The sequence below is a fragment of the Scleropages formosus genome, chromosome 20 (genome assembly GCF_900964775.1).
Source record: "Scleropages formosus chromosome 20, fSclFor1.1, whole genome shotgun sequence".
NCBI classification, from domain to species: Eukaryota; Metazoa; Chordata; class Actinopteri; order Osteoglossiformes; family Osteoglossidae; genus Scleropages; species Scleropages formosus.
Window position 1 is genome coordinate 3,046,956 of NC_041825.1, and position 24,961 is coordinate 3,071,916.

Genomic DNA, 24,961 nt, shown 5'->3' on the forward strand with positions numbered 1-24,961 from the left:
TAAATGTTCTTAAATTTTCATTGGAATGCCCAAAGTGTAGATAATTGTGCAGCATACACAACCTGAAACATAACCAATCAAATCTGTGCTGTGTATATAAAAACCAAAAGTACTCACCACATTTTAACAAAGTTACAAGCGAGAAAAAGAAAGGGACTTTAAACGTCATTATTCATTGATTAGTCTGGGACTAAGTCCTTATCTTCTCCCTCTTCACACATATATACTGCACATTGATTGAGTGAAGGGAAGAGGGAGGGGTTTCATATGTAGGGAATACTGTAGTTTACATGCACGAGACACACGCTAATAGTGTATGTACATCATTGCGGCTTTAATACAGATATAAGAAAGCTTGTGTATCATTTGTGCAGAATTACAATATCTTACTAACTTTACTCAATTAAAATGCATTAAAAAAATCACCTTGCAGAGCATTCATTATTATTATTTCATTAGTGTACATATTAACCCAGTATTTTATATTAATTAGATTTTTCGTCCAATTCCAATATTATCAACTTATTTTTTAACAAAATGTATATTACATATAAAACTGCTGTTTCTGTGTTTTACTTCTTTGTAGTTTTGTTTTTTTGTTCAAATTCTTTCAGTAAATTGAGTGCATCTAGTTAATTATATTCTTATTACCCATGAATTACCTGGGCATTGTCTGCATTCTGCTATTCAGTAAGTTCATGATGTTTTGTTGCTCCATTCATTTATTTGTACCAGTGTAACCAGTGTGAGTAAACCAGTGTGTGAAGGACAGATTATAAAAGATGAAACTGAGAGGTTATTGTGATGAATAAACAATGTCAAGTATTGTATACTGTTGGAAATAAACATGGGCAAAGAGAAACTACAAAGGAATACAAGCATAACAGAACAGTTCTGACCCTGGAGAAAATACACACTCACACACACTGTCTACAACTACTTGTCCCAAGCGGGGTTGTGGCAAACTGGAGCCTAACCTGACAACACAGGATGCAAGGCTGAAGGGGGAGGGGACACACCTCAGACAGGACACCAGTCCGTCACGAGGCACCCCATGCAAGACTTGAAGCCGGGACCCACCAGAGAGTAGGCCTGGGCCAAACCCGCTGCACCGCGCCCCACCGCGCCCCACCGAGCCCCACCGCGCCACACTGTGCCACACCATGCCACACCCCACCTCGCTGACGCTTTCCCCTAGCAACAATTTTAAGCTTTTTGTTAAAAAATTATTTACCATTTATGCAGCTGAGTAATTTTACTGGAGCAATTTAGGGTAAACACCTTGTTCAAAGGTACAGCCAGAGGTAAGATTTGAACCTATGGGTCCAAAGGCAGCAGTTCTAACCACTACCCTGCCAGCTGTTCCTACCCAACCTACTACAATATAAGAACATAATTATAATCATCAGGTTGCATAGGCATGGTAGCAACCAGATAAACTTGTACCTTGTGTTACGAACATCTGAATTACACATTTTCAAGATCAACATTTCACAGTTGATTTGTTAGTTATTAATTGGACTTTCTGCTGCATTGTGTTGTGGAGCAATAAGGGTCTGCATTTTTGCTTGCTACCATTGGGCGGGAGCAAAACGCACTCAGACAGAACTGAAACTGAAATAACATTTGGTGGTGGGAGGGGTATGTATCAGTCAGCATATTTTTATTACATTATTATTGCTATATCCCAGACACTTACAGAAACAACCTGGCAAATAAGTAAAGGTATGATTTTATATCGTACGCAGTGTTGTCCCCAGACTTAACCAGATACTTATTAATTTTTTTATTTTCAGTCATTTTGAAGAAGATTTTGATGTTTCTTCACGTTGATAAATGATCATAAAATAAACTGATGTCAAGTCCACAGTGTACCGTTTCATACCCAATGATCCAGCCTGGAGGAACATCCTACATTGTATGGCTCTACATTGCATAAGCTACTGATCTTAGAATATAAAGTCAATTTTCAGTTAATTTTAGCTTTATCTAATGTTTCAACAGAACCTAAATGGTGAATAAATTGATGGAGTCAGCTATGTTATCAAGCTTTTCTTGTGACGGTGGGTGGACTTACAAACAGTTTAGAGTTACGAACTGAATTCCTGTCTCAGCCATGTTTGTAAGCTGAAGTACAAGTGGTATTTATGTGTTTATTTTTCATTTGCACACAGATGCACACACCCCTTCAGTGTCACTGTAGTTACAGCGCTTGCAAGTCTCACACTTGTAACCTGGCTGCCAGTATGCATTCTACACATAGTCCGGCACTTAAGTCTCCATCTGCAGGCCACACGCAGCAGCCAAATAAAACTGCAGCCTTCCTCATTATCTCTATAGTTCTGCAGTAAAGTTGTGGTATCACCTTAGACCTAAGAAGAGAAACACTCAAGCTGATATAGCAATGGGTGTTTCACGGAGTCAACTGTGACTCCTAGCAAACGCAGCTTGCGGCGTTTACAAGGAAAGGAAGGAACATAAGTTGTTGGCCAGGGCCTTCTTCTGTGCATGTCTGCTGGATTCAGACATGGGGAGGAACATACAAGCTCTACAAATCCTGCGCAGGACTCAAACCCCACACCCACTACAGGAGCTATGGAAGATTGGCTTTATGTCCTGTGCCACACCTCAAAAGTCTGATAAGAAAGCAGCAGTTGTTTCCTGGTAATGTGCTTTCTACTGACTAATTTCCTCTTTATTTAACCCTACAGTGGTGCTATGTGGGCTGCAGAAAAATGCAGAAATGCCTGCTTTACATTCACACGATAACTTACATACATTTACATTTATTCATTTAGCAGACACTTTTCTCCAAAGCGACGTACATCTCAGCGAAAATGCAATTTGTGCATTACATTAACAGGAAGAGACTTGATTGCAGACGTGATTCTTAAATAAACCTAGTTTGTTACTTTCCACCTGATGCACCAATGTTCATCGCACGAGTAGGTGCGCAAAACGTAGGATAGATGAATCCTGATAACCTTTCCTACAATTTTTTTTTTTTTTTTATAAGGTACACAAACATTAACGTACAATACGGGAGTAGCGGCTGTGTAAAGGCTTATCTGGGGATGATCGTAAAGTTACGGTGCATGAACATTTACAGCATACATGAGCTGGAGAGATCTTGGGTGAAGTGAGTCTGGAAAAGATGAATTTTCAGACTCTTCTTGAATGTAGACAAGAGTTTCAGCAGTTTTGAGTGAGAGGGGGCAGTTATTCCACCCCAACAGAGAGAGACCTGAGAACCTCTGCGCTTTACCTTTCGTACGCGAGACCACCAAGCGAGCAGAAGCAGACGAGTGAAGGGGCCTGGCTGGGGTATAGCGGTTGATCACAGCAACAACTGTGCAAGTTATTTTTTATACTTGCAGTTCTGAAATGTATCATCCATCTATCGCCCCAACGTTCGACATTTTATGTTGAAAATTGCCATCTGAAGAAGTGATCATAACTAGAAAATACAATACAACCTTTCAGTGAGAACTTACAAGCTTTTCTGAGTAAGAATAAAATAGCACTGCAGTGAAAGGAGAAAGAGAATGTGAAAGCATGGTACTGAAGCTCTATCATAGTCTGGTTTTATATTTAGAATAGTAAGAGGCCCTTATGAGAAGCTGAAAAGTTTCAGGGCCATTGTCTGCCTAGTCTCTCGGGAGGGCTTGAGGTCTTTTATGTCACTTCACTTGTGTTGACACTTTGTGTGGTAAAGTACATTTGCACAAATCCAGGCTTCACACCGGTATTGGTGGAGGGGTCAACAGAAGTGGCCAATAGTCCAGCAGGGGTGAGAGGCAAAACTAACCAGTCCTTTGGGGGGCTTGGATTTTCCTTATGTATCCCGTTCAGCAAATGAAAGGTAGGTTACCATATTCGCTATGATTAGGGCTAAGAGACTAATCCCTGTGATTAAAAATATATTCCAGTATACATTTAAAGATATATGGAGGCATTTCTAAACATATGTATGCTTTTTTTAATATTGATATTCAATATATTTAATATTCATTATTTGTTTATGGGGGCGCTGTGGCACAGTGGGTTGGACTGGGTCCTGTTCTCCAGTGGGTCTGGGGTTCGAGTCCCGCTTGGCATGCCTTGCGACGGACTGGCGTCCCGTCCTGGGTGTGTCCCCTCCCCCTCTGGCCTTACGCCCTGTATTGTCGGGTAGGCTCCGGTTCCCCGCGACCCCATATGGGACAAGCGGTTCAGAAAATGTGTGTGTATGTATATGTATTTGTTTATATTAGATTATTAGATTGTCTTGACCTTGTATTTTCCTGCAACTGTGGCTGTCCTGCCCTATCTGTCACTCCATTAAATGTCTCTGTCAACTTTTTCATTTCCTTTCAACCCTGCCTCACCACAGACTCCTCGCCTCTTTCTGCATCCGTTGTCACCTTTCACTGCAATTTAAAATCTCTCTCACCTTCCAGCTTTGCCTCGGCTACTCTGGCCGCTCTCCCTTTTTGCTCTACAATGCACAGTAACTTCACGAGCATCCCCAAATAAAGCCTTTATTCAGCCACTACTCCGGCATTGTATGTGCTTGTTTGTGTATCTTTTATATATATATATATATATACACACACACACACACACACACACACACACACACACACACACACACACACACACTTTCAGAACCGCTTGTCCCATGCGGGGTCGCGGGGAACCGGAGCCTACCCGGCAACACAGGGCGTAAGGCCGGAGGGGGAGGGGAACACCCAGGACGGGACGCCAGTCCGTCGCAAGGCACCCCAAGCGGGACTCGAACCCCAGACCCACTGGAGAGCAGGACCCAGTCCAATCCACTGCGCCACCGCACCCCCTGTGTATCTTATATTATCAAAAAAAATAAATTCGGTAGGAGGGTATCAGGATTTGTCTATATCCTGTGGTAATGTATTATGCACCTACTTGAACAACGTACCTCGGTGCAGCAAGCGATAGGTAACAAACAAGGTTTACTTGAGACTCATATGCCTGCAGCTATGTCTCTTTCTCTTGATGTAATACATAAATTATACTTTTGCTGAGATGTACGTTGCTTTGGACAAAAGCATCTGCTAAATGAATAAATGTAAATGTAAATGTAAATATCCCTGAAATGCAGATGTACAGTATGTACAGTTGTCTGTGTACTGTGTACAGACCCACTGGCAAGCAGGACCCGGTGAAACCTGTTGTACCACCACCCCCCGCCCCCCACCCACCCCCCCGTGTGGTTGTCATTGATTCACAAATTACGCATCAATGTTGACTCGGTAACATTTGAAAATATTTTAATTTCCAATGATTTCGCAAGAACTTTGTTGGTCATCCTCTCGGTGTACATTCCCCTTGCTGCATGTGTGCAACACAACATTCAAAATGGAAACAACATCTGGTAGCTGAAAACCAAAATACCCACTAAAAAACTTCTCCGTTTTTTCCATAGAATATAATGGAAAGTTTTACAGTTTGATAAGTTAAAAGTTACTTTCTTCTTGCTGCTTTGTATTTTATTATATGCATGATGTTCATATCGACAAGGAATTCTACAGTAGTTGTTAAAAGCCGAAGAAGAAGGCACACATTTCGTCTGAGAATGTCTAAATGTGGTTTGCTATTCGTGGATGAGGAAGTGATGGACTATGACAAGAGAAAAGATGAGAAGGAAAAAAAACAGGAAGTGGAATTTGTGGGGGGGGGGAGGGGGGGGGGCAGAGATTAATAATTTCTGTGAAAATAACCAAAGCACAGTCTAGTAGGCATGGTTGGCCACGAAGAGAGACTCTCCAGCTGCAGCCCCTTTATCTCCAGAGGACTCATATTTCCCCAAAGCTGCCTTGCTGTTGCCCTGTGGGACAAATGGAACAGCAAAGACGATGCGGTTAATACGGGAATTTTAGTGACGTAAGCAATATGAATATTCATCAGCTGGTTGTGCAGTGGCTGGTTTAGAACCCTGGGCAGCTGGTACTGTAGTTGTTTGAGCTGCTGTCTTCAGACCCTAAGGTGACTGGTTTGAGTCTCACTTACTGATTCAGTCCTCTTGAGCAAGGTACTTATCCTAAACTCATACAGTAAAATTACCCAGCTCTATAGTCAAATAGTATAGTCTATAGTCACTTTGGAGAAAAGCGTTAGTCAAATATATCTCAGAATACCTATTGTACTCTTACATTTGCATTTATTTACATGACAGCAAGTAAAAACACAAAACCTGAAAACAGTTTTTTAACGTATGCTGCTCCGCTTTCATTTATCATTGCAATTGCTAATAAACAGAATTAAGTAAGCACAAAAGAAAAAAAATAACTGCATTGTGCCAACAACTAAGCTGGGCTGAAGTATGTTTGAATGAAACCCTCTTCAAGAATGAAAGAATTTGCAGGAATTAGTAGTAAAATCTGTTTTGGATAAAAACCTTGGCTATGGAACAAATACTAACATTTCTGACTGTAGAACTGCACATGCATTTGGTGTTATTGGAAATTTACACTACAGACAAATATTACGAGCAGTGTTACGATTAGGGCTGCTAACCAGGGCTCGCTTGATGTACTCCTCTTGGCAAGCCTTGCCGTTCTCCTTCTTTCCACCCCAGGCCTTCAGGGCTGAGGCCTGCAGGGCACGGCCGTAGGAAAAGGTGAGTGCCCAGGGTTTGTGCAGGGGACACTGGTTTATGGCATTCAGGTTGATGGTGGCCTCCTCCTCACTCTGACCTCCAGACAGGAATGTGACACCTATGCAGGAAGATGGAGGGATCAGTAAGGATTTTGAAGGACTCTTAGACCTTCAGCCAGCTGACTGTTAGAACACTACGCAACATGTCACCAAGGTGTTTGCTGAACCTACAGCAGGAATCTACTGCAGGAGTCTACCTGCAGCAGGAACTTATTGCATGTCAGCCATGGATTCCCACTGCCTTTGTGCTTTTTTCACTTTTAGTACCTGTGTTAAGTACATTTCTGGGACACTTTTCTCTGGGAAGTTATTTTAGCTTCTTCCCCTTCACTTGGTCATAAAGGGAAAAAGTTCTCCCTTCCTGCTGGAATCAGTAGAACAATTTCTAATGCCCAGCTGTCAGTTTAAAGCTTTAGCTGGAATATGTCTTACCTGGAACCGCGGGGGGTACAGTGCGGCGCAAGGCAGTGACAGTGGCCATGGCAATCTCTTGGGGAGAATACTTGTGTGAGCAAGAGTGTCCAGCTGTCACCATGTTGGGTTTCAGCAAGGTCCCCTCCAGGTAAACATGGTGGTCAGACAGCGCCTTGTAGACAGCAGCCAGGACCTTCTCAGTGACATACTGGCAACGTTTCAGGTCGTGGTCTCCGTCCGGGAGAATTTCAGGCTCCACGATGGGGACAATGCCGTGCTGATGATAACAGTTGTATATGTGTTGACATCACATGAAACACAATGGTAAATGATGGTACCTTACAACTTTGCTTGATTTTCATTGCATTAGATCTCTGGGTTTGGCAAATATGTAAAAAATGCAGTTACATCCAAAGGAGCCTACAGGTGGATACCATCATGTAATACCCTCACAAAACCTTTATAATCTTAACATCAGCAAAATCAAACTACGGTATTGCAAATTAAATATGAGTAAATAATGGTTCTCATTAAAAGCCCAGAAATATGAGATACTAGTCTCTTTATATTTCTCCCTTACCATCTGACAGATGCTGGCATATCTTGCCAGGACATTGGCATTCTCTATGATCGCCAGCCTAGAAGGGGTGGTGGGGGTGATCTTCAGCACGCAACGCCACTTTGCAAAGTCAGCGCCGTCCTTCTTGTATTGAGCACAGCGCTCATACAGTCCATCCAGACCTTAGAGGAGAGGGTTAAAGAAAACCATGAAGATAAGGAGATCAGATTTGAAAGGATTCGAGAAAGAAGGTTAGCTCTTACCCTGGGTGGTGGTCTCTCCGTTGGTGCCTGCCAGGGGGACCACACCCTTGTCAACTTTGATTCCCACAACAACGCCCTTTTCCTTGATGAGCTGGGGGAAAAGTTTGCCACTGTCATCCTTCTGGTAGAGGGTTTCATGGAAGAAGATCACACCACCAATGCAAGGCTTCACACGGTCATCAGCAGTGAAGAGCAGCTGTCTATACAGCCTTCTGTTCTCCTCCGTGTTCTCAGCATTAATGCTCTGGAATCGTTTGGCGACGCTTCCTGCAGTTGGATTGGAGAAAGAGCCATGGATGCAGGAAAGTAGAATCTATCATTACATAGGCATTTGTCTTTTCTCCAGAAAATATACTGTATTCATATTAATAATATAATGTATTTTACGCTACCTGTGGATTCATCAGCAGCAAGAATGCCCTTTCCTGGAGCAACAATCCTGTGAGCGATGTCACAGAGCTCCTTCTTCTGCTCAGGGGTCAGGAAAGGGTATGCGTGAGGCATTTTGACCCTGGAAATGAAGAACAAGAGAGGGCACATGAAGGTCACAGTGAAGCCACTGGCTAAGAGGGATGTGAAGTCCCAGTTGGAGGCCAGTGTCTCAGCAATGGCACGAAAGATGACAGAAGTTTCGTAAATCTTGTTTGGTTGTATTTCTCTTTTATGAAATACACATACACATGTGAAGAGGAAATGAGTTCAACTCTAACATTAACAACTGAAAACATAATGAAAACGTGATGTTTATATCCAGCTCTCAGTTCACTGCAAGTCATGATTTAGATGATTTATTGTGTTTTTACAGTGTTTCCACCAGGAGCTCCTGCTTCCTCCCACAGCCATGCTGTTCAGGGGGATTGGTGACTAAAATAACTTATATTGTGTGTGAGTGACAGAGAGAAAAGTGTATTTAACTGATATCTGAATGAGTGACCCTTTGTAAGTGGTGTACAGTACTCACAGTGTAAGTAACCTTGGTGTATAAGGTGTGTGGGCTGATAACACTACATACATTTCACTGTAAGTCGCTTTGGAGAAAAGCATCTGTTAAATACACACACACTGAAACCACTTGTAACAAGCGGGGTTGCAGCAAACCGGACACACCCAGGACGGGACATCAGGCTGTCACAAGGCACCCCAAGTGGGACTCGAACCCCAGACCCACCAGAGAGCAAGACCCAGCCAAACCCGCTGTGCCACCGCACCCCTTTGTCTGGTGAAAAATTAAATTTAAATATAACGTAAATGTTTTTTGGATGTTTCAATTTAATATTAATGTAAGTGAAAAATGTAAGAAAATGTAATAAAAATGTAAGATTGTCTAGAATTTTGCCTTGGTGATTTTAAACTGAGTGCAAACATCTCTAAAACATCTGCTTTCGTCTGTAGTGTGAGTACATTTTTTTTGATGCTCATGCAGCACTTCCACCTATGTTCTGTAAAAAGGCCATAAAAAGTCTTCTGTTCTCCTTCTGAGATGTGCAGTGCGGTAGGTTGCTGAACCAGTAAGAGTATTCTGAGAGTTTGACTGAAGCACAGAGAAGCGAAGAGGAAGAAGCTGAAATAACTTCCCAGACAGAAATGTCAGAGAAAAGTCCTAAACACACGTACTGAAATAAAAAACATGCATCACTGTAGGCAAAGGCGTCTGGGTGAGACTTTTCTCCGTTGCTAAAGTTGGTCTTAGAAGGTATGAAAGAGACAAAGTTTTTTTGAGCTAGTGAGTCATGCAAAATTAACTCATGAATGTATACATCTTTATTTAACTGATATGTTCTGCATTAAATATAAAATATTTCAATAGCATTTCTGGAGTACAAATGAAAAAAGGAGAGATATGAGGCAGGACTAAAAACAACAGTGTGTTTAGGGTTCTGGTTCTTCGTCTTTTTCTTTGGTTCATGCAACATGTTATGACACAGGCACAAATGGAGGACACATGTATTTCATTATAAGTAAATGTCTCTTGAGCTAAATTTTCAATTTTGCATCGTACATGTTTTTTTTTATGCCAATAAGAAGTGCGCTGAACCAGATGCGTAAACTGAAAACATTTGGTGTGGTTTTGCTCTGAGACTCCAAGCGTCACTTTCCCAAATGTCGTTGTCATTTTCGAAATTTCTAGAACATTTTCTTACTCTGTGTAGAAATTTAAGCAAAGTGAAAGTTCACACGATACATTCTCAGTAAATGTATCTTAATGCGAGAAGAACAGCTTTTCCAAAAGATGGATGAACTGCTGATGGCACTTGTGACCTTCTCACATTCACCGTCCCTATTCCTGCGAAATGCAAGAGTCTTTGGCTCATGTAAGGATTTCTATTTATAGAACAAGTCAAACACTGGCATGCTGGAATGGAACCGTTAGAAAACCGAGTAGCCGGTACAATAACTCTTCAGCGCATGGATATGTAACCTATAAATCGTTGATTCTAGACCAGATCTCACCAGTGTTTGCGGTACCATTGAGCCAGACTCTGAAAAATGACACTCTGCAATGCTGTAAAAAGCATAGGTGACTTAAAAGCTAAATCACATTAAAAACTGGTAGTACTCCTACTTTTATATAAATTTGATTGGACTTTTATAATGAAGCTGCAGCTAATGGATCCACTTCAGGCTCCTGTCTTAGTTTTGCGAGTAACTGTCCCACAGTCTACATCTCCTTTGTCCACTATGCATTGCTTACTCACATACAGGTCATTTTTAATAATAATTTGCAGAAGCAAGTTCAGGGCTAATTCCCACTATTCTGCCATTCTTTGAACTCTGACCTTTTCGCCCCTCCCGTACAAGCCTGTCTCTCTTTAGTCTCTCCCTCTCTCTGTAAAGGTCACACTAAATATAGACATTTTTATCCATCAGCTGCTAGCAACAGTCTCCGCCTACATTTCTGCCCAAAAATTGTTCTTTCTTACTCTGGCTCAGACTGCATGAAATCAGTGACTCAGCTGCGCTGGGACTGTGCTTAGTGAGCTGTTGACGAAGGGTTAATCAAGAGACAGCATGCACTCTTTTCCAAACATTTACTTGCAAAATAACGCTGACTGCAAGATATGTGAGTCACTTTCGATGTAATATTTAATATGTGAATACATATTTTAGAAAGGTCCACATTTATTCCCAGCAATTCTAGGTAGCTAACATGTCATTTCATGCACTACCAGTGTAAAGCTGACATTCGGTAATTGATATTTGAAATTTGATAAATGAACCCATGCTTTTTTTCGTGTTGCCCATGAGCACAGATTTTGTTAGAAGGGTTAAGTTAGACGGAAAAATGGCAAACTACTTGTGAGTCCTTACGCCCGGCAGAATTAAGGTATTGACTTCTGCTTTGCACATTGTCCTTGTCAATTAAACAAATAAACACAAAGCACCATCCTCATTGTGCAACATTTTAATTATGTAATTTTGAAAAGGTCATGCAGGTTTAAATTATTTTTGCAGTCAGTGAACTAAGACAAAAGACTAGAAAACATCTCCAGCATACATTTACCTTTGTTGAAGAGAGGAGGTGCGGAAGAGTGGGCTGACTGGTAGAGTGAGGAGGAGCGGAAGACCGGGATGGGTCTGGGTGCCCCCCTAGTGCAAGGAGCCTTGTATTTATCAGTCTGTCATGACCCTTCACATTTAAAATAGCCTTGCTAAACTTAGTGCCGGGCAGCAACTGGAGAGGGGCAGTGACATTCACAAAGAACCTGTACAGTACTGGAGTGGAGCACGTGGCCCTTCCCAGATTCGGAAAGGTTACAAGTGTCCTGCTGAGGAGAAATGATGGTACAGCTTGGTATGCATAGTAAAAGTCATATGAAACTTCTAATAGATCGTATTAATAAAAAGGAGGGAAGGTCTGCGAACAGGAAAGATAGGGCTGAACAAATCAGGTAGAAATTTATCCAGTGGGGAGAGAAATGGATCTAAAGCACACAGAAACTCTTCTCTTAGAAGGAACAATTTTTGTGGCATCCAGTCACTTTCCTCCGTTCTGTAGATGTGTTCATTATTGACTTTTGAAATCGCGTTTGAAACTTGTTTTTACTGCGTTTTAGTTTTTACTGACATTATTTTCAGCTGTGTGAGAGTTCAAAAAATTGTGATTGCTTGATTTGGTATGTCAGACATTGGTTTTGCAGGCATGTCCTTTTTTGCTTTTTTATATTCTATGATTTAAGGTTTTAGCGTTGCTACGGTCAGAAGAACAGAGACTGCATGCAAAAATGTTTTTATTACATTAGAAAAATTATAAACATTAAAAATGTATGTATATTTTTGCGAACTCATACTTCAGTGTTACCTTTTCACAGCTTGGGTGGCAAGGAATTGCATTGCTTGCAGCTTTAGCAAGACTGAAGGCAATGGAATTAAATTTCACATATTTTCTCTTAATCTAGGTGTTTTTTTCTAAACTGTTTTGTTATAGAATACACAGTTTTACATTTAAAAGTGAGTCTTTCAACAGGCTCCCTTCCTTCCTTAGACATCATGATAGCCAAAGTGTCCGCTCCACATCTTAACCTTATATTGTACCTTCTTCTAGAAACTCAATCTCTGTAAGTTCGCCCTCTGAGGGGACCCTTGACATTTTCAGGACCTTTCTGTGATCTTTCATGGATGAAGGTGAATGAAGCAGTGTTTTTTTTAGTCTTCTGAAAGAATCAAGGCTTTATGACTGTTTTCACCATAGTCTTTTGGCCAGTATAAGAAATTTGATCATTTTCCTCACTTTTGGTAGCCCCCTCTTTTCTATTTTTCCTTAAAACAGGTGTCGTCATAAATAGCCTCTATTGTAGACGTTCCACTAAGCCATGACTTGCAATGAACACAGAAGAAATTGTCTACTTTACATTAGCCTTCAGCAGAACACAATCTAAATATCTGAATATAATTTTTCATAAACAGCTGCAAGAATCTTTCAGATCCCCTATGAAAAGCAGCTCACTTTATTGCCAGCGTGTGGCCTGTTAACCCAGCGAAAGACTATTAAAACACGGAGGCTGACAGGAACGAGGGAGTGTTTTCACGTTGCAAGGGGACTTCCAGCAGCTGGCTGTGAATTTTAAAGACAGTGGGAAAGTGGTTGAGTTTGAGTTGTGTTTTACTTTCCAATCATGCTAGTGCTTAATTGTGTTTTTCTTTTAATTTTTGTAGTCCAATATTTCAGAGCTGAAAAACTATTTCTGTTTGCTAATTGCTTGGATTAATTATTTTTTAAAATTATGGACAGGAAATCAAATTCAGAAAGAATTGTATCTCACGTCTGGACAATTTCTGGGCCAGATGCAATCTGTGTCTGTACATGACCAGCACATTTATTGCATTTGCTTTCGTTTCATGAATTTAGAGAATACCCTGTTTATTGCATTTAAGGAAAAGAATGGTTGTGCACTTGATTCTACAGCTTCCAAGTGCGATGTGTTCAAGTGCATTTCCAAACATACTCCACCTGTACTTCTACTTATTAATTACGGATGGCCGGGGTAGCAGTAGCAATCATTTCCTGTTGCAGAATGCAGAATGTGTGCAATATATTTGTATTTTCCCGAAGGAATCAAAGTACTCAATGAGGGAAGTGACACTGAAAGAATTTTTTCCATCTTCACCACAACAATCTACATACTTTACATGTGCTGATGAAAAAATGAAATTAACCCCTTGTTGCTGGGCTGAAATCTGCCTTGCTGAAATTACAGTAAACACATTTTAATTGGAAAACAAAACTGCATAAAAATAAAAACAACAGGAAAATGTGCAAGAACAGCTACCACTGCTTGACATGTCTGCTGCACAAAGCCAAAGAGCGTCTGAATCTGCCGCTGTGGGATGCTATTCCGTTCCTCCAGAAGGCCTGACGAAGTTGGTGAACACTGGCAGGCAGAGGGACATATATCTGGACACCCAGGCCACCCCAAATGTGCTTTGTGGGTTTTAAGGTCAGGTAAGAAGGCCAAGCCAGCATCTGCATACCAGTGTTCCTTGGGGCAGTTGTGACCACAGTGCTGTTTGTGGCCTGGATTGTCCTGCTGGAGGATCAGGTTTTGTTGCCTCTCTTAGGGTGTCTCACTATGTGGAAGAAAATATTGCCATCCGTAGAAAATTGAGACCTCATTCTCCAGTCAGGGAGAATTTGACTGGATTTAGAAGTTACCCACTCCAGTTCACCGAAAGAAGAAATGCAGGTCTTGCACAACTCAAGGCATGGTCTTCTTCCAGAAGCTTCCCTCATGACAATTACTACGGGTCTTCCCAGAGCCTTTCCAGTGAACTAAAATAAACCAGAAAGAGAAACTGGTTTACACATGAATGTCAGAATTTGGAAGACTGCAGCAAACATGAGACAGAAGAAAACTGATTTTGACATTTTTTTCTATGTGGAGTTAAATAAAAAACAATGCCTTGGCTATTTTGTTATCATGGTGACTGCGTGTGAAAAGTTTGCAGCAATTTTCAAACTACAGAATTTACATGAGGACCAAATTTATGCAACTTGCTGTGCATTAACAAGCAAATGACCACAGTATCACAGTGCAGGTTTGGAGAATGAAGTTCAGCTTCTGTCTACAGTTCCACATTTGCAGATGATCTTTCTTGCCTTGAGCTGCAGAATTCTATTTATAAAATGCAGCTTTAGAGCATTTTTTGAGAGTGCGTTTCACCATCTGTGTGTCCTCCTATTGCTGGTGGTCAAAGGGCTTTTTGCAAGTTCAGACAGTTATAAAACTACATTCAGATCAGTCTTATCCCAAGAGTGACTGAACAGTCATGCCCAACTTTCAGTTGAAAGTCAACTACGCAGACTGCACTTTAAAGACACCATCAATGATTTTGCCAGTAGAAAGGTTTGGTATTGAGCTTTCGGTGTGGAGAAGGCTAATCAGTGAACCATGCCGGATCACCAGGTAAAGTCTACCTGATAGGTACACACACAAACTGTCTACAACCAATTTCCCCAAGTGGGGTCATGGAAACCAGAGCCCAAACCAGCAGCACAGGGTGGAGGGGATACCAGTCCACTGCAAGACACTTCAAGTAGGACTTGAACCCCAAACCCACCACACAGCAGGCCTCAGCTAAACCCACTGCACCACTCATCTGATCAGTAACAGTCAAAAAAATTTCAGTGCTGTTCCATTTTTTTCTAAGATATTTAAGAGAGGAAAGCAGGACTTGGTGATTGCACAGTGGCAGATGCTTCAGAGATCTCAACTGGAATGAGGACCGAAGAGGGAGAAGTTAGTCTGGCTTCTCTGGTGAACTGAAGAGCTTTTAACAGTTTTGGTGAAATGGCCAATGTTGAATCCATAGTGACAACAGCCAAGAAGATCATTCTGAGAAAGTAATACAATAACTGATAAGTGTAGCACAGCAAGTACTGCTACTGTCTTACAGCACCTCAGTGGTGCAAGAAGATGTGGGTTTGATCCTTGCTCAGTCGGTGTGGGGTTTCCTCCCACAGTGCAAAGACATGCTGTTCAGGTTCATCCATTGTGTGTGAGTGACAGAGAGAGTGTTGGAACCTGACGTATGGATGAGTGACCATTATAAGCAGTGTATCTAACAGTGTAGGTCACCTTGGTGAATAAGGTGTGGGGGCTGATAACACTACATAGAGTTAATTAGAAATCACTTTGGACAAAAGCATACAAGTAAATGTAACTGGTTAAGGCTGTGCAGCTTTTGTCACACCAAGTAGCTGAATGTTAATGACAATCTAAAAAATATGGTATATGACAGTAGTGATGAAATGATTTTTAAACACATGATGTACAATAGTGACTTCATAGCTGACAGTGGCTTCTTGATGATACAGGCCTATAAAATTTGAGTATAATTATATTTAAAAGTCTTGGAACCGCTTGGTTCACTGGTCCACATTTTCATGCTATGAGTAGTTCAGACTGAACCATCCTGTCTTTAAAGTTATGTGGGGCAGCTGGTAGTGGTTAGAGCTGCTGCCTTCTGACCCCAGGGTTGTAGTTTTGAATCACACCTCCAGCTGTAGGACCCTTGAGAAAGGTACTTACCCTAATATGCTCCAGTAAAATTACCCAGCTGCATAAATGGATATATAATTGTAAGTTGTTCGGAGAAAAAGTGTCAGCTAAATAAATAGATGTTAATGTGTGAAGTTGGGTTTGATTTCAGACTGGGTTGAGATACACTGTCTTTACAAAACAGTGTTTCTTGGCTTGTCACTTCCTTTCTCATATGCTAATGACTGTCTCTGTTCCTCTTTTAGTTCATCAGGTTCTCGGTCTTGACCTCTGCATACCCCTTTTGATCACTTCTGTATTTGCCCACTGTTCTGAAGACTTAATGGCTATTGTCACACAATGTGTGAGAGTTGAGCAACTATCAAGTTTTGCATCATGCTTACAACATATGATTTGAACATTTTCAATCATGTTCTCCCCATGTTCTCACAGACTTTCTTCCACGTGCTCTAGTTTCATCCCATAGCCCAAAAACATGTTTCAGGTGAATTTTTGACTGAAAATTGCCTGTAGTGTGTGAGTGAATGAGTTTGAGGTGGCCTCTCTGAATTACTACTGACCTGTTGCATTGATGCCCATCATCACAAAGTGCTTTGAAGGGTTAGCCTTGCAGCATATCAAGCCTGACCTCCTCATTACGCTCGACCCCCTTGAGTTTATCTACTGCTCTAATCGTTCCACTCGGGACGCAATAACATCAGCCCTCTACCCAGCTCTGCCACACCTGGAGAAAAAAGACTCCAATGTGAGAATGTTATTCATTGATGTCAGCTTGATATTTAACACGATCATCCCACGGCCTCCTCCGTGAACCGCCACCTTATCGTGGTGGAGGGGTTTGAGTGCCTGAATGAGTCCAGGAGCTATGTTGTCTGGGGCTACATGCCCCTGGTAGGGTCTCCCATGGCAGACAGGTCCTGGATGACAGACGAGACAAAGCGCGGTTCAAAAACCCCTTATGAAGGAAAAATCAAGGCGTCCATTTACCCCGCCTGGTATGGGGTCACCGGGGCCCCACCCTGGAGCCAGGCCTGGGGGGAGGGGCTCGCATGCGAGCGCCTGGTGGCCAGGTCTATGCCCACGGGGCCTGGCCGGGCTCAGCCCGAAGCCATGACGTGGAGCCGCTCTTCGGTGGGCTCACCACCTGCCGGAGAAACCGTAAGGGGCCGGTGCATTGTGATTTGGGCGGTGGTCGGGGCCGAGTGCCCGGCCGACCCAAACCTCGGGCGCCAACTCTGGTTTTTGGGACTTGGAATGTCACCTCACTGGCGGGGAAGGAGCCTGAGCTGGTGCGGGAAGTTGAGAGATACCGTCTAGATATAGTTGGGCTCACTTCCACCCACAGCTTGGGTTCTGGAACCACTCTACTCGATCGAGGGTGGACTCTCCACTATTCTGGCGTTGCCCAAGGTGAGAGGCGGCGGGCTGGTGTGGGCTTATTAATAGCCCCCCAGTTCATCCGCCATGTGTTGGAGTCTACCCCGGTGAATGAGAGGGTCATCTCCCTACGCCTTCGGGTCAGGGAACGGTCTCTCACTGTCGTTTGTGCTTATGCGCCTAGCGGCAATGTAGAGTACCCGGCCTTTTTAGAGTCCCTGGGGAACGTGCTGGAAAGCGCTCCCACTGGGGACTCTGTCGTTCTACTGGGGGACTTGAACGCCCACGTGGGCAGCGACAGTGATACCTGGAGGGGCGTGATTGGGAGGAACGGCCTCCCTGATCTGAACCTGAGCGGTGAGTTGTTACTGGATTTCTGTGCTAGTCGCGGTTTATCCATAACGAACACCATGTTCATGCATAAGGGTGTCCATCAGTGCACTTGGCACCAGGACACCCTAGGTCGGAGGTCGATGATCGACTTTGTAGTCGTTTCTTCTGACCTTCGGCCATATGTCTTGGACACTCGGGTGAAGAGAGGGGCTGAGCTGTCAACTGATCACCACCTGGTGGTGAGTTGGATTCGATGGCGGGGGAAAAAGCTGGACAGACCTGGCAGGCCCAAACGCATAGTGAGGGTCTGTTGGGAACGTTTGGCGGAGGCCCCTGTCAGAGAGGTCTTCAACTCCCACCTCCGACAGAGCTTCAACCAGGTCCCGAGGGAGGTGGGGGACATTGAGTCCAAATGGACTATGTTCCGCTCCTCCATTTCGGAGCTGCGGCCATAAGGTCTCCGGTGCCTGTCGCGGCGGCAATCCCCGAACACGGTGGTGGACACCGGAAGTAAGGGATGCCGTCAAGCTGAAGAAGGAGTTCTATCGGGCCTGGCTGGCTCATGGGACTCCTGAAGCAGCTGACAGGTACCGACGGGCCAAACGGAGCGCGGCTCTGGCAGTCGCCGCGGCAAAAACTCGGGCTTGGGAGGAGTTCGGTGAGGCCATGGAGGAAGACTTTCGGTCGGCCTCAAAGAGATTCTGGCAAACCGTCCGCCGACTCAGAGGGGGGAAGCGGTGTTCCACGAACACTGTTTACAGTGGAAGTGGTGCGCTGCTGACCTCAGCTGAGGATGTTCTCGGGCGGTGGAAGGAGTACTTTGAGGATCTCCTCAATCCCTCCGACACGCCTTCCGTAGAGGAAGCTGAGGCTGGGGACTTGGAGGGGGACTCGTCCATTACCCTGGCTGAAGTTGCTGAGGTGGTCAAAAAACTCCTCGGTGGCAAGGCTCTGGGGGTGGATGAGATCCGCCCCGAGTTTCTCAAGTCTCTGGATGTTGTGGGGCTGTCTTGGCTGACACGCCTCTGCAGCATCGCGTGGAGTTCGGGAACGGTGCCTCTGGACTGGCAGACCGGGGTGGTGGTCCCTCTTTTTAAGAAGGGGGACCGGAGATTGTGTTCCAACTACAGGGGGATCACACTCCTTAGCCTCCCTGGGAAAGTCTATGCCGGGGTACTGGAGAGGAGAATCCGACCGATAGTCGAACCTCGGATTCAGGAGGAGCAATGCGGTTTTCGCCCTGGCCGTGGAACACTGGACCAGCTCTATACCCTCACTAGGGTGCTGGAGGGTTCGTGGGAGTTTGCCCAACCAGTCCATATGTGTTTTGTGGACCTGGAGAAGGCATTCGACCGTGTCCCTCGTGGCATCCTGTGGGGGGTACTTCGGGATTATGGGGTTCGGGGCTCGTTGCTACGGGCTGTTCGTTCCCTGTATGACCGGAGTAGGAGCTTGGTTCGCATTGCCGGCAGTAAGTCAGACCTGTTCCCGGTGCATGTTGGACTCCGCCAGGGCTGCCCTTTGTCACCGATTCTGTTCATTATCTTTATGGACAGAATTTCTAGGCGCAGTCAGGGAACGGAGGGTGTCTGTTTTGGTGGCCGCGAGATCTCGTCTCTGCTTTTTGCGGACGATGTGGTCCTGTTGGCTTCATCAAGTCAAGACTTGCAGCGTGCACTGGGGAGGTTTGCAGCCGAGTGCGAAGCGGCGGGGATGAGAATCAGCACCTCCAAATCCGAGGCCATGGTTCTCAGTCGGAAAAAGGTGGATTGCTCCCTCCGGGTTAGGGGGGAGTTGCTCCCTCAAGTGGAGGAGTTTAAGTATCTCGGGGTCTTGTTCACGAGTGAGGGAAAAATGGAGCGGCAGGTTGACAGGCGGATCGGTGCGGCGTCCGCAGTAATGGGGTCATTGTACCGGTCTGTTGTGGTGAAGAGGGAGCTGAGTCGTAAGGCGAAGCTCTCAATTTACCGGTCGATCTATGTTCCTACCCTCACCTATGGTCATGAACTCTGAATCATGACCGAAAGAATGAGATCGCGGATACAAGCGGCAGAAATGAGTTTCCTCCGCAGAGTGGCTGGGCGCACCCTTAGGGATAGGGTGAGGAGCTCAGTCACCCGGGAGGAGCTCGGAGTAGAGCCGCTGCTCCTCCGCATCGAGAGGAGCCAGTTGAGGTGGCTCGGGCATCTGTTCCGGATGCCTCCTGGACGCCTCCCTGGGGAGGTGTTCCGGGCTTGTCCCACTGGGAGGAGGCCTCGGGGCAGACCCAGGACACGTTGGAGAGACTATGTCTCCCGGCTGGCCTGGGAACGCCTTGGGGTTCCCCCAGAGGAACTGGAGGAGGTGTGCGGGGAGAGGGAAGTCTGGAGTACTCTGCTCGGACTGCTGCCCCCGCGACCCGGCCCCGGATAAAAGCGGAGGAAGATGGATGGATGGATGGCATCCCACGGCACCTAATACCTAAGCTGAGCCAGCTGGGCCTCAACAACTCCCTATGCAACTGGATGTTTGACTTCCTGACTGCAAGGCCGAAGACACACCTCTAGCACCGCCATACTGAACACAGGCACCCTGCAGCGTTGTGTGCTCAGCCAACTCCTGTTCACACTTCTGACCTATGACTGTTCTACAACACATGCCTCCAACCGCATCATCAAGTTTGCTGATAATGAGTTAGATTCATTTTTGTGTTTTATTGCATCAAGTTCTTTTAGTACTTAATTCTTTTTCTTTTAAGGCTCATGATTATGATTAATGATGTTTTTTTGGCATGATGAAAAGCACATCGTACAAGATTGTTTCAAAGCTATAGGTTTCCACATACTGTTTAACTGGAATAAGCCGTAATACCAAAATCAGAGAAAAGTATGGTGAAATTATGCAAGTACATCATCGAGTCAAATGTAAGTACATATGGGAAACCTGGGTAAGAACAGTTATGGGCTGGTATCCCATCTAGGGTGTGTCCACTTTGACTTTTTTCCCTGTTCTTCCAGGACAGGCTGGGGATTATCATGACCCTGAATTGGATAAGAGACTACCAACAGTGAGCAAGTGAGAACTTGTTAACCAAATTCCTTGTGGAAAAAGAAAAAAAAAAAAACTAGTTTCAATTAAGAGCGCTAAAACTTTACAAAGGTACCGAACATTAACAGCTGTTTTCCACATTAATACCTATTTTGAATCTGTATATATCATATCAATCAGTATTAATTACGTTCGCAAAATCTACATTGGTACTACATATTGTACAAATGGACATATTAAAATTTGATCAGATAACATTTTTATGACCACATAAATCATTCTGAATGTTTGCCAGATTCATAAATAGTTTTGATACTGCTTCTTTACAAATAATACACAACATATGTAAATAGTTAAAATGCAGGGTCTTACTCCAGAGCAGCAAAAACCCAGTAAATTATTTTTGCTACATGAAAAAAAAAGGAAGTACACAAGTCAATCTACATAGATGTCGCTTTTAACTCAGACTATTTATGTTTCAGTAGTTAGGGGGCGTAATCATATTTTAAAAACGTGAAGTACAATGTGTTTCTCTTTTTCTTCATTTCTTATTCCTTGTTCAACGTTCTTCTTGTTCCGCCCCAGTCCTGTCACTTTCATTTCCTCGTTTCATTAGCTCCTGCCCAGACATTAACACTCAGAATCACGTTTGTCTCTCTCCACTGTACTACAGACTTTTTCCTTTGTGTAAATGTTCATAATGTCTTTGATACTAAAAATCCCTCTGTCTATATTTTTGGGTAAGTTGTATTTTTCTTTTTTATAATAATAATAGACTTACACTGTGTATTTGAAGTTAATTGTTGTAATTTATTTGGTAATGCTATTTTCTTTTGAGAGCAGATGATCAGCTGTGGTCTTCAGTTTGCACGTTTAAAGTCAACAAACTGAAAGATACTGGGTAATGCTATACTTTGAAAGGGCTTTCTGCAAATTTGTTATTTCTGAATTTCTCCTAATGTAATGCACAAATTGTATTTTCTCCGAGATGTACGTCGCTTTGGAGAAAAGCGTCTGCTAAATGAATACGTGTAACTGTATGCAAATGTAATATGATGGTAGCTTTGCTTCTAGACCTGAACTCTTTTTAAAACTCTGAATAATCTATGAAATATAGAGCCAAAGCATAAATCGGAGTTCAGCTGAATGTGTGAACTAGCCCATAGGTGTGCAACAGGGTGAAGGAAAATATGTCAACTGGAGGTGGTTTCCCTTCTAAAAAAAAAGTGCTAAAACACTGTTCATTTGTGGTAAGTGGTAGAGAACAAATGCACTTACAGCTCAGACTAAATGCCGAGCAGCACAACTGGCCACTGAAGTTGGTTGCAGTGTTCAGGCTGTTGCAGTGCCCTAGATGACTGTGTAAGACAAAATGAAAAAGACTGAACAAATGCCTATGTTACACATACCTCATATAGTATGCAATTCATATAATATATTTAGGCATAATGCATTACAGTAATGTTACGTAGCTGTGTAGCAAACTTCTCAGTTTTTTTAACTAATCACATTCCATCTTGCACTATTAAAGATATTTGACAGGAAAAACTGCGGACTTTGCCATCTGCACTAAACCGCATGATCATGTAATACCTTTACATTTATTCGTTTGGCAGACAGTTTTAACAACTCAGAAAAAACTCAGGAGAAACAAAAGTGTATTTCGTCAACAGACACACGATTCTCCGCAATCGATCTTGTCCAATGGTCACAGTTTGACCAGCAGACAAACAGAGCACGGTGTGTTTCCTATTAGTGCTCTATTTTCTAATATTATCAGCATTTCCTTCAGTGAAATAAACAACATTCTATAGTGAATGGTGTGCAAACAATCAGAACATCAGGCCATCACACACTCAGCCAAGACCATTACTAATTGTGTAGTGCAATTGTCCTGCCTGTGCACATTGCAGAACAATATGTGTCTTACCTTCTTCACAGACCACTCACACACATAAGTCTTAATGATAATTTATTTGCTGCCTGTCATGTAGATGTTAGGTCTTCATTATGTAATACACACACACACACACATTTTCAGAACCGCTTGCCCCATACGGGGTCGCGGGGAGCCGGAGCTTACCCGGCAACACAGGGCGCAAGGCCGGAGGGGGAGGGGACACACCCAGGACGGGACGCCAGTCCGTCGCAAGGCACCCCAAGCGGGACTCGAACCACAGACCCACCGGAGAGCAGGACCTGGTCCAACCCACTGCGCCACCGCGCCCCCCTCTATGTAATATTATCACCAATTATATAATGTACTAAACACACACACACACACACACACACACATTGTCGGAACCCGTTTGTTCCAAGCGGGGTTGCGGCAAACCGGAGCCTAACCTGGCAACACAGGACACAAGGCTGTGGGGGAGGAGACACACCCAGGATGGGACACCAGTCTATCTCAAGGCACCCAAAGCAGGACTAAAACCCTAGACCCACCAGAGAACAGGACCCAGCCAAACCCGCTGTGTCACCTTGCCCCCCTCACCACAGTGTATTAAACACACACACACACACACACACACACACACACACATTTTCAGAACCGCTTGTCCCATACAGGGTCACGGGGAACCGGAGCCTACCCGGTAACACAGGGCGTAAGGCCGGAGGGGGAGGGGACACACCCAGGACGGGACGCCAGTCCGTCGCAAGGCACCCCAAGCGGGACTCGAACCACAGACCCACCAAAGAGGAGGACTGCGGTCCAACCCACTGCGCCACCGCACCCCCCTGTGTATTAAACATAAAGAATAAAAAGTATATGGAATTTCCTGTAATGATCCTCTAAACATTTTTCTTTAATTTCTACCGAGTACTCTCTTTTTTCACTTCCATTTAATTACTGACAATCTACAGATTATGCATACTGAAACTTCAGAATAAGAACAATCAACAAGAAAAAAGAACACATAGCTAGAGTTACCTTAAAAGGGCATGTATTGCTATGTGAAGAGAAGATGGATGTCTGTGGGTGTTTCTCTTTCTAACATGGTCTGTTAAGGAAGAGTTTTCCACTAAGACACATACATTACTGTATCTGTTCCTCTGTATTTCTGTAGGAGAGAAGTACACTGGCTTCACAAATTACAAATACAATAGGGACATGAAGTCTATTCAAAATTTGTTTTGTTCATAACTCCAAAGTCACTTTACCAATATCTCATAATCAATAAAAGTTTAATAAAATGGGATTCCCCCAATGGTTCTGCAAAAAATAATTAATGAAAAATCTTTTGGATGTTTTTATTTGTTTTGAGCTACAGTCAAAGAAAAACTGAATCACTGAAGATAAAAAATGGTCTGCATTTCTGCTTTCTTTCATTAGGGGCAGCAAAACACACCAGGATACTGAATACAAACTCAAGCTCTGTGTGTGGGGAGTACACAAACCACACACACACACTTTCTGAACCACTTGTCCAATACGGGGTTGCGGGGAACCAGAGCCTAACTCAGGGAGTAAGGCTGGAGGGGGAGGGGACACACCCAGGACGGGACGTCAGTCCGTCGCAAGGCACCCCAAGTGGGACTTGAACCCCAGACCCAGCAGAGAGCAGGACCCGGGCCAACCCACTGCGCTACCGCACCCCCTCACACAAATCACTCACAGATAGAATATTATTTTCATTGTTGAGATATCACCATTTTTGCAGAAACCACTCAATGAAAAAGCATAACATAATAGTTATGTCTAGGATCCACTGCTCCTCGAAGTCCTCTTGAGGCATTAGTATTGCTTATGATGGTGTGCTGTAATATTTGTGTGTGCATTTTTAAACAGCATTTTCATATTTATATACTTGTAAATGTGTGCCATTCTAAGATGTCAACTACATGTGGTTAACAGCAGAGTAAGGTAAATATATTACAAAGACAGTTTCTTGCTTTTAAAAAGTCCTTATTTTTAATGTCTAGCAACAGTTCTCCAGGATTAACTGCTTTTGTGTACATTTTCATTGAAATGACTGATGGAGAAATTCATCCATTTCAAAAAGTGCAGTTTGAGGATTTTTGAATTATGCTTTATGTATAAAAGTTTTCATGTATTTCGCCCTGGAGTTTCTTCCCAGTGTGATGTGCTCATTATAGCCCCAAGGGGTTCTTCTAAAAACAGACCTGTAGTTTAATTCACAGTGTGGACTATCAAAAACCTAAACAAAAGGCCAGATGCAGCTGAAGTGGAGAAAACCTCAGAGTTTCACTCTGGAATGGATGAAAACAGAGTACTGATATTCAGGACCCCACCATACTCATACAGAGTTAACAGTAAAAACACTACGTGGCCGTTTCAGCCGTACTTGTTC

The 24,961-nt window shown here is 43.6% G+C and overlaps 2 protein-coding genes across 2 annotated transcripts in view; one reads left to right on the plus strand and one right to left on the minus strand.

Moving 5' to 3' along the window:
- Positions 1 to 5,267: 5,267 nt before the first annotated feature.
- On the minus strand, positions 5,268 to 11,509 carry aldoab (aldolase a, fructose-bisphosphate, b). Its single transcript, XM_018749769.2, has 7 exons — positions 11,414 to 11,509; positions 8,304 to 8,422; positions 7,912 to 8,178; positions 7,670 to 7,830; positions 7,108 to 7,366; positions 6,535 to 6,734; positions 5,268 to 5,845 (listed from the first exon to the last, which is right to left on the minus strand). Exons 2-7 carry the CDS (start codon positions 8,413 to 8,415, stop codon positions 5,750 to 5,752), a joined length of 1,095 nt encoding a protein of 364 aa, XP_018605285.2. The 5' UTR covers positions 8,416 to 8,422; positions 11,414 to 11,509; the 3' UTR covers positions 5,268 to 5,749.
- The window catches only part of LOC108933012 (integrin alpha-M-like), a 35,176-nt gene continuing 18,643 nt past the window's right edge, over positions 8,429 to 24,961 (plus strand). The window contains exon 1 of the mRNA XM_029246949.1: positions 8,429 to 8,507. Within this exon, the coding sequence (XP_029102782.1) occupies positions 8,429 to 8,507 (79 nt within the window). The remainder of the gene's footprint in view (positions 8,508 to 24,961) is intronic.

Bases quoted from the DNA above. Each gene is read 5' to 3' on its own strand.
- aldoab (XM_018749769.2), bottom strand. From the start codon at position 8,415: ATGCCTCACGCATACCCTTTCCTGACCCCTGAGCAGAAGAAGGAGCTC. The intron at 8,179-8,303 runs GTAGCGTAAAAT...ATCCAACTGCAG, and splicing joins TGCTGCTGATGAATCCACAG to GAAGCGTCGCCAAACGATTC. The intron at 7,367-7,669 runs GTAAGGGAGAAA...TGTTATCATCAG, and splicing joins ATGCCAGCATCTGTCAGATG to CACGGCATTGTCCCCATCGT.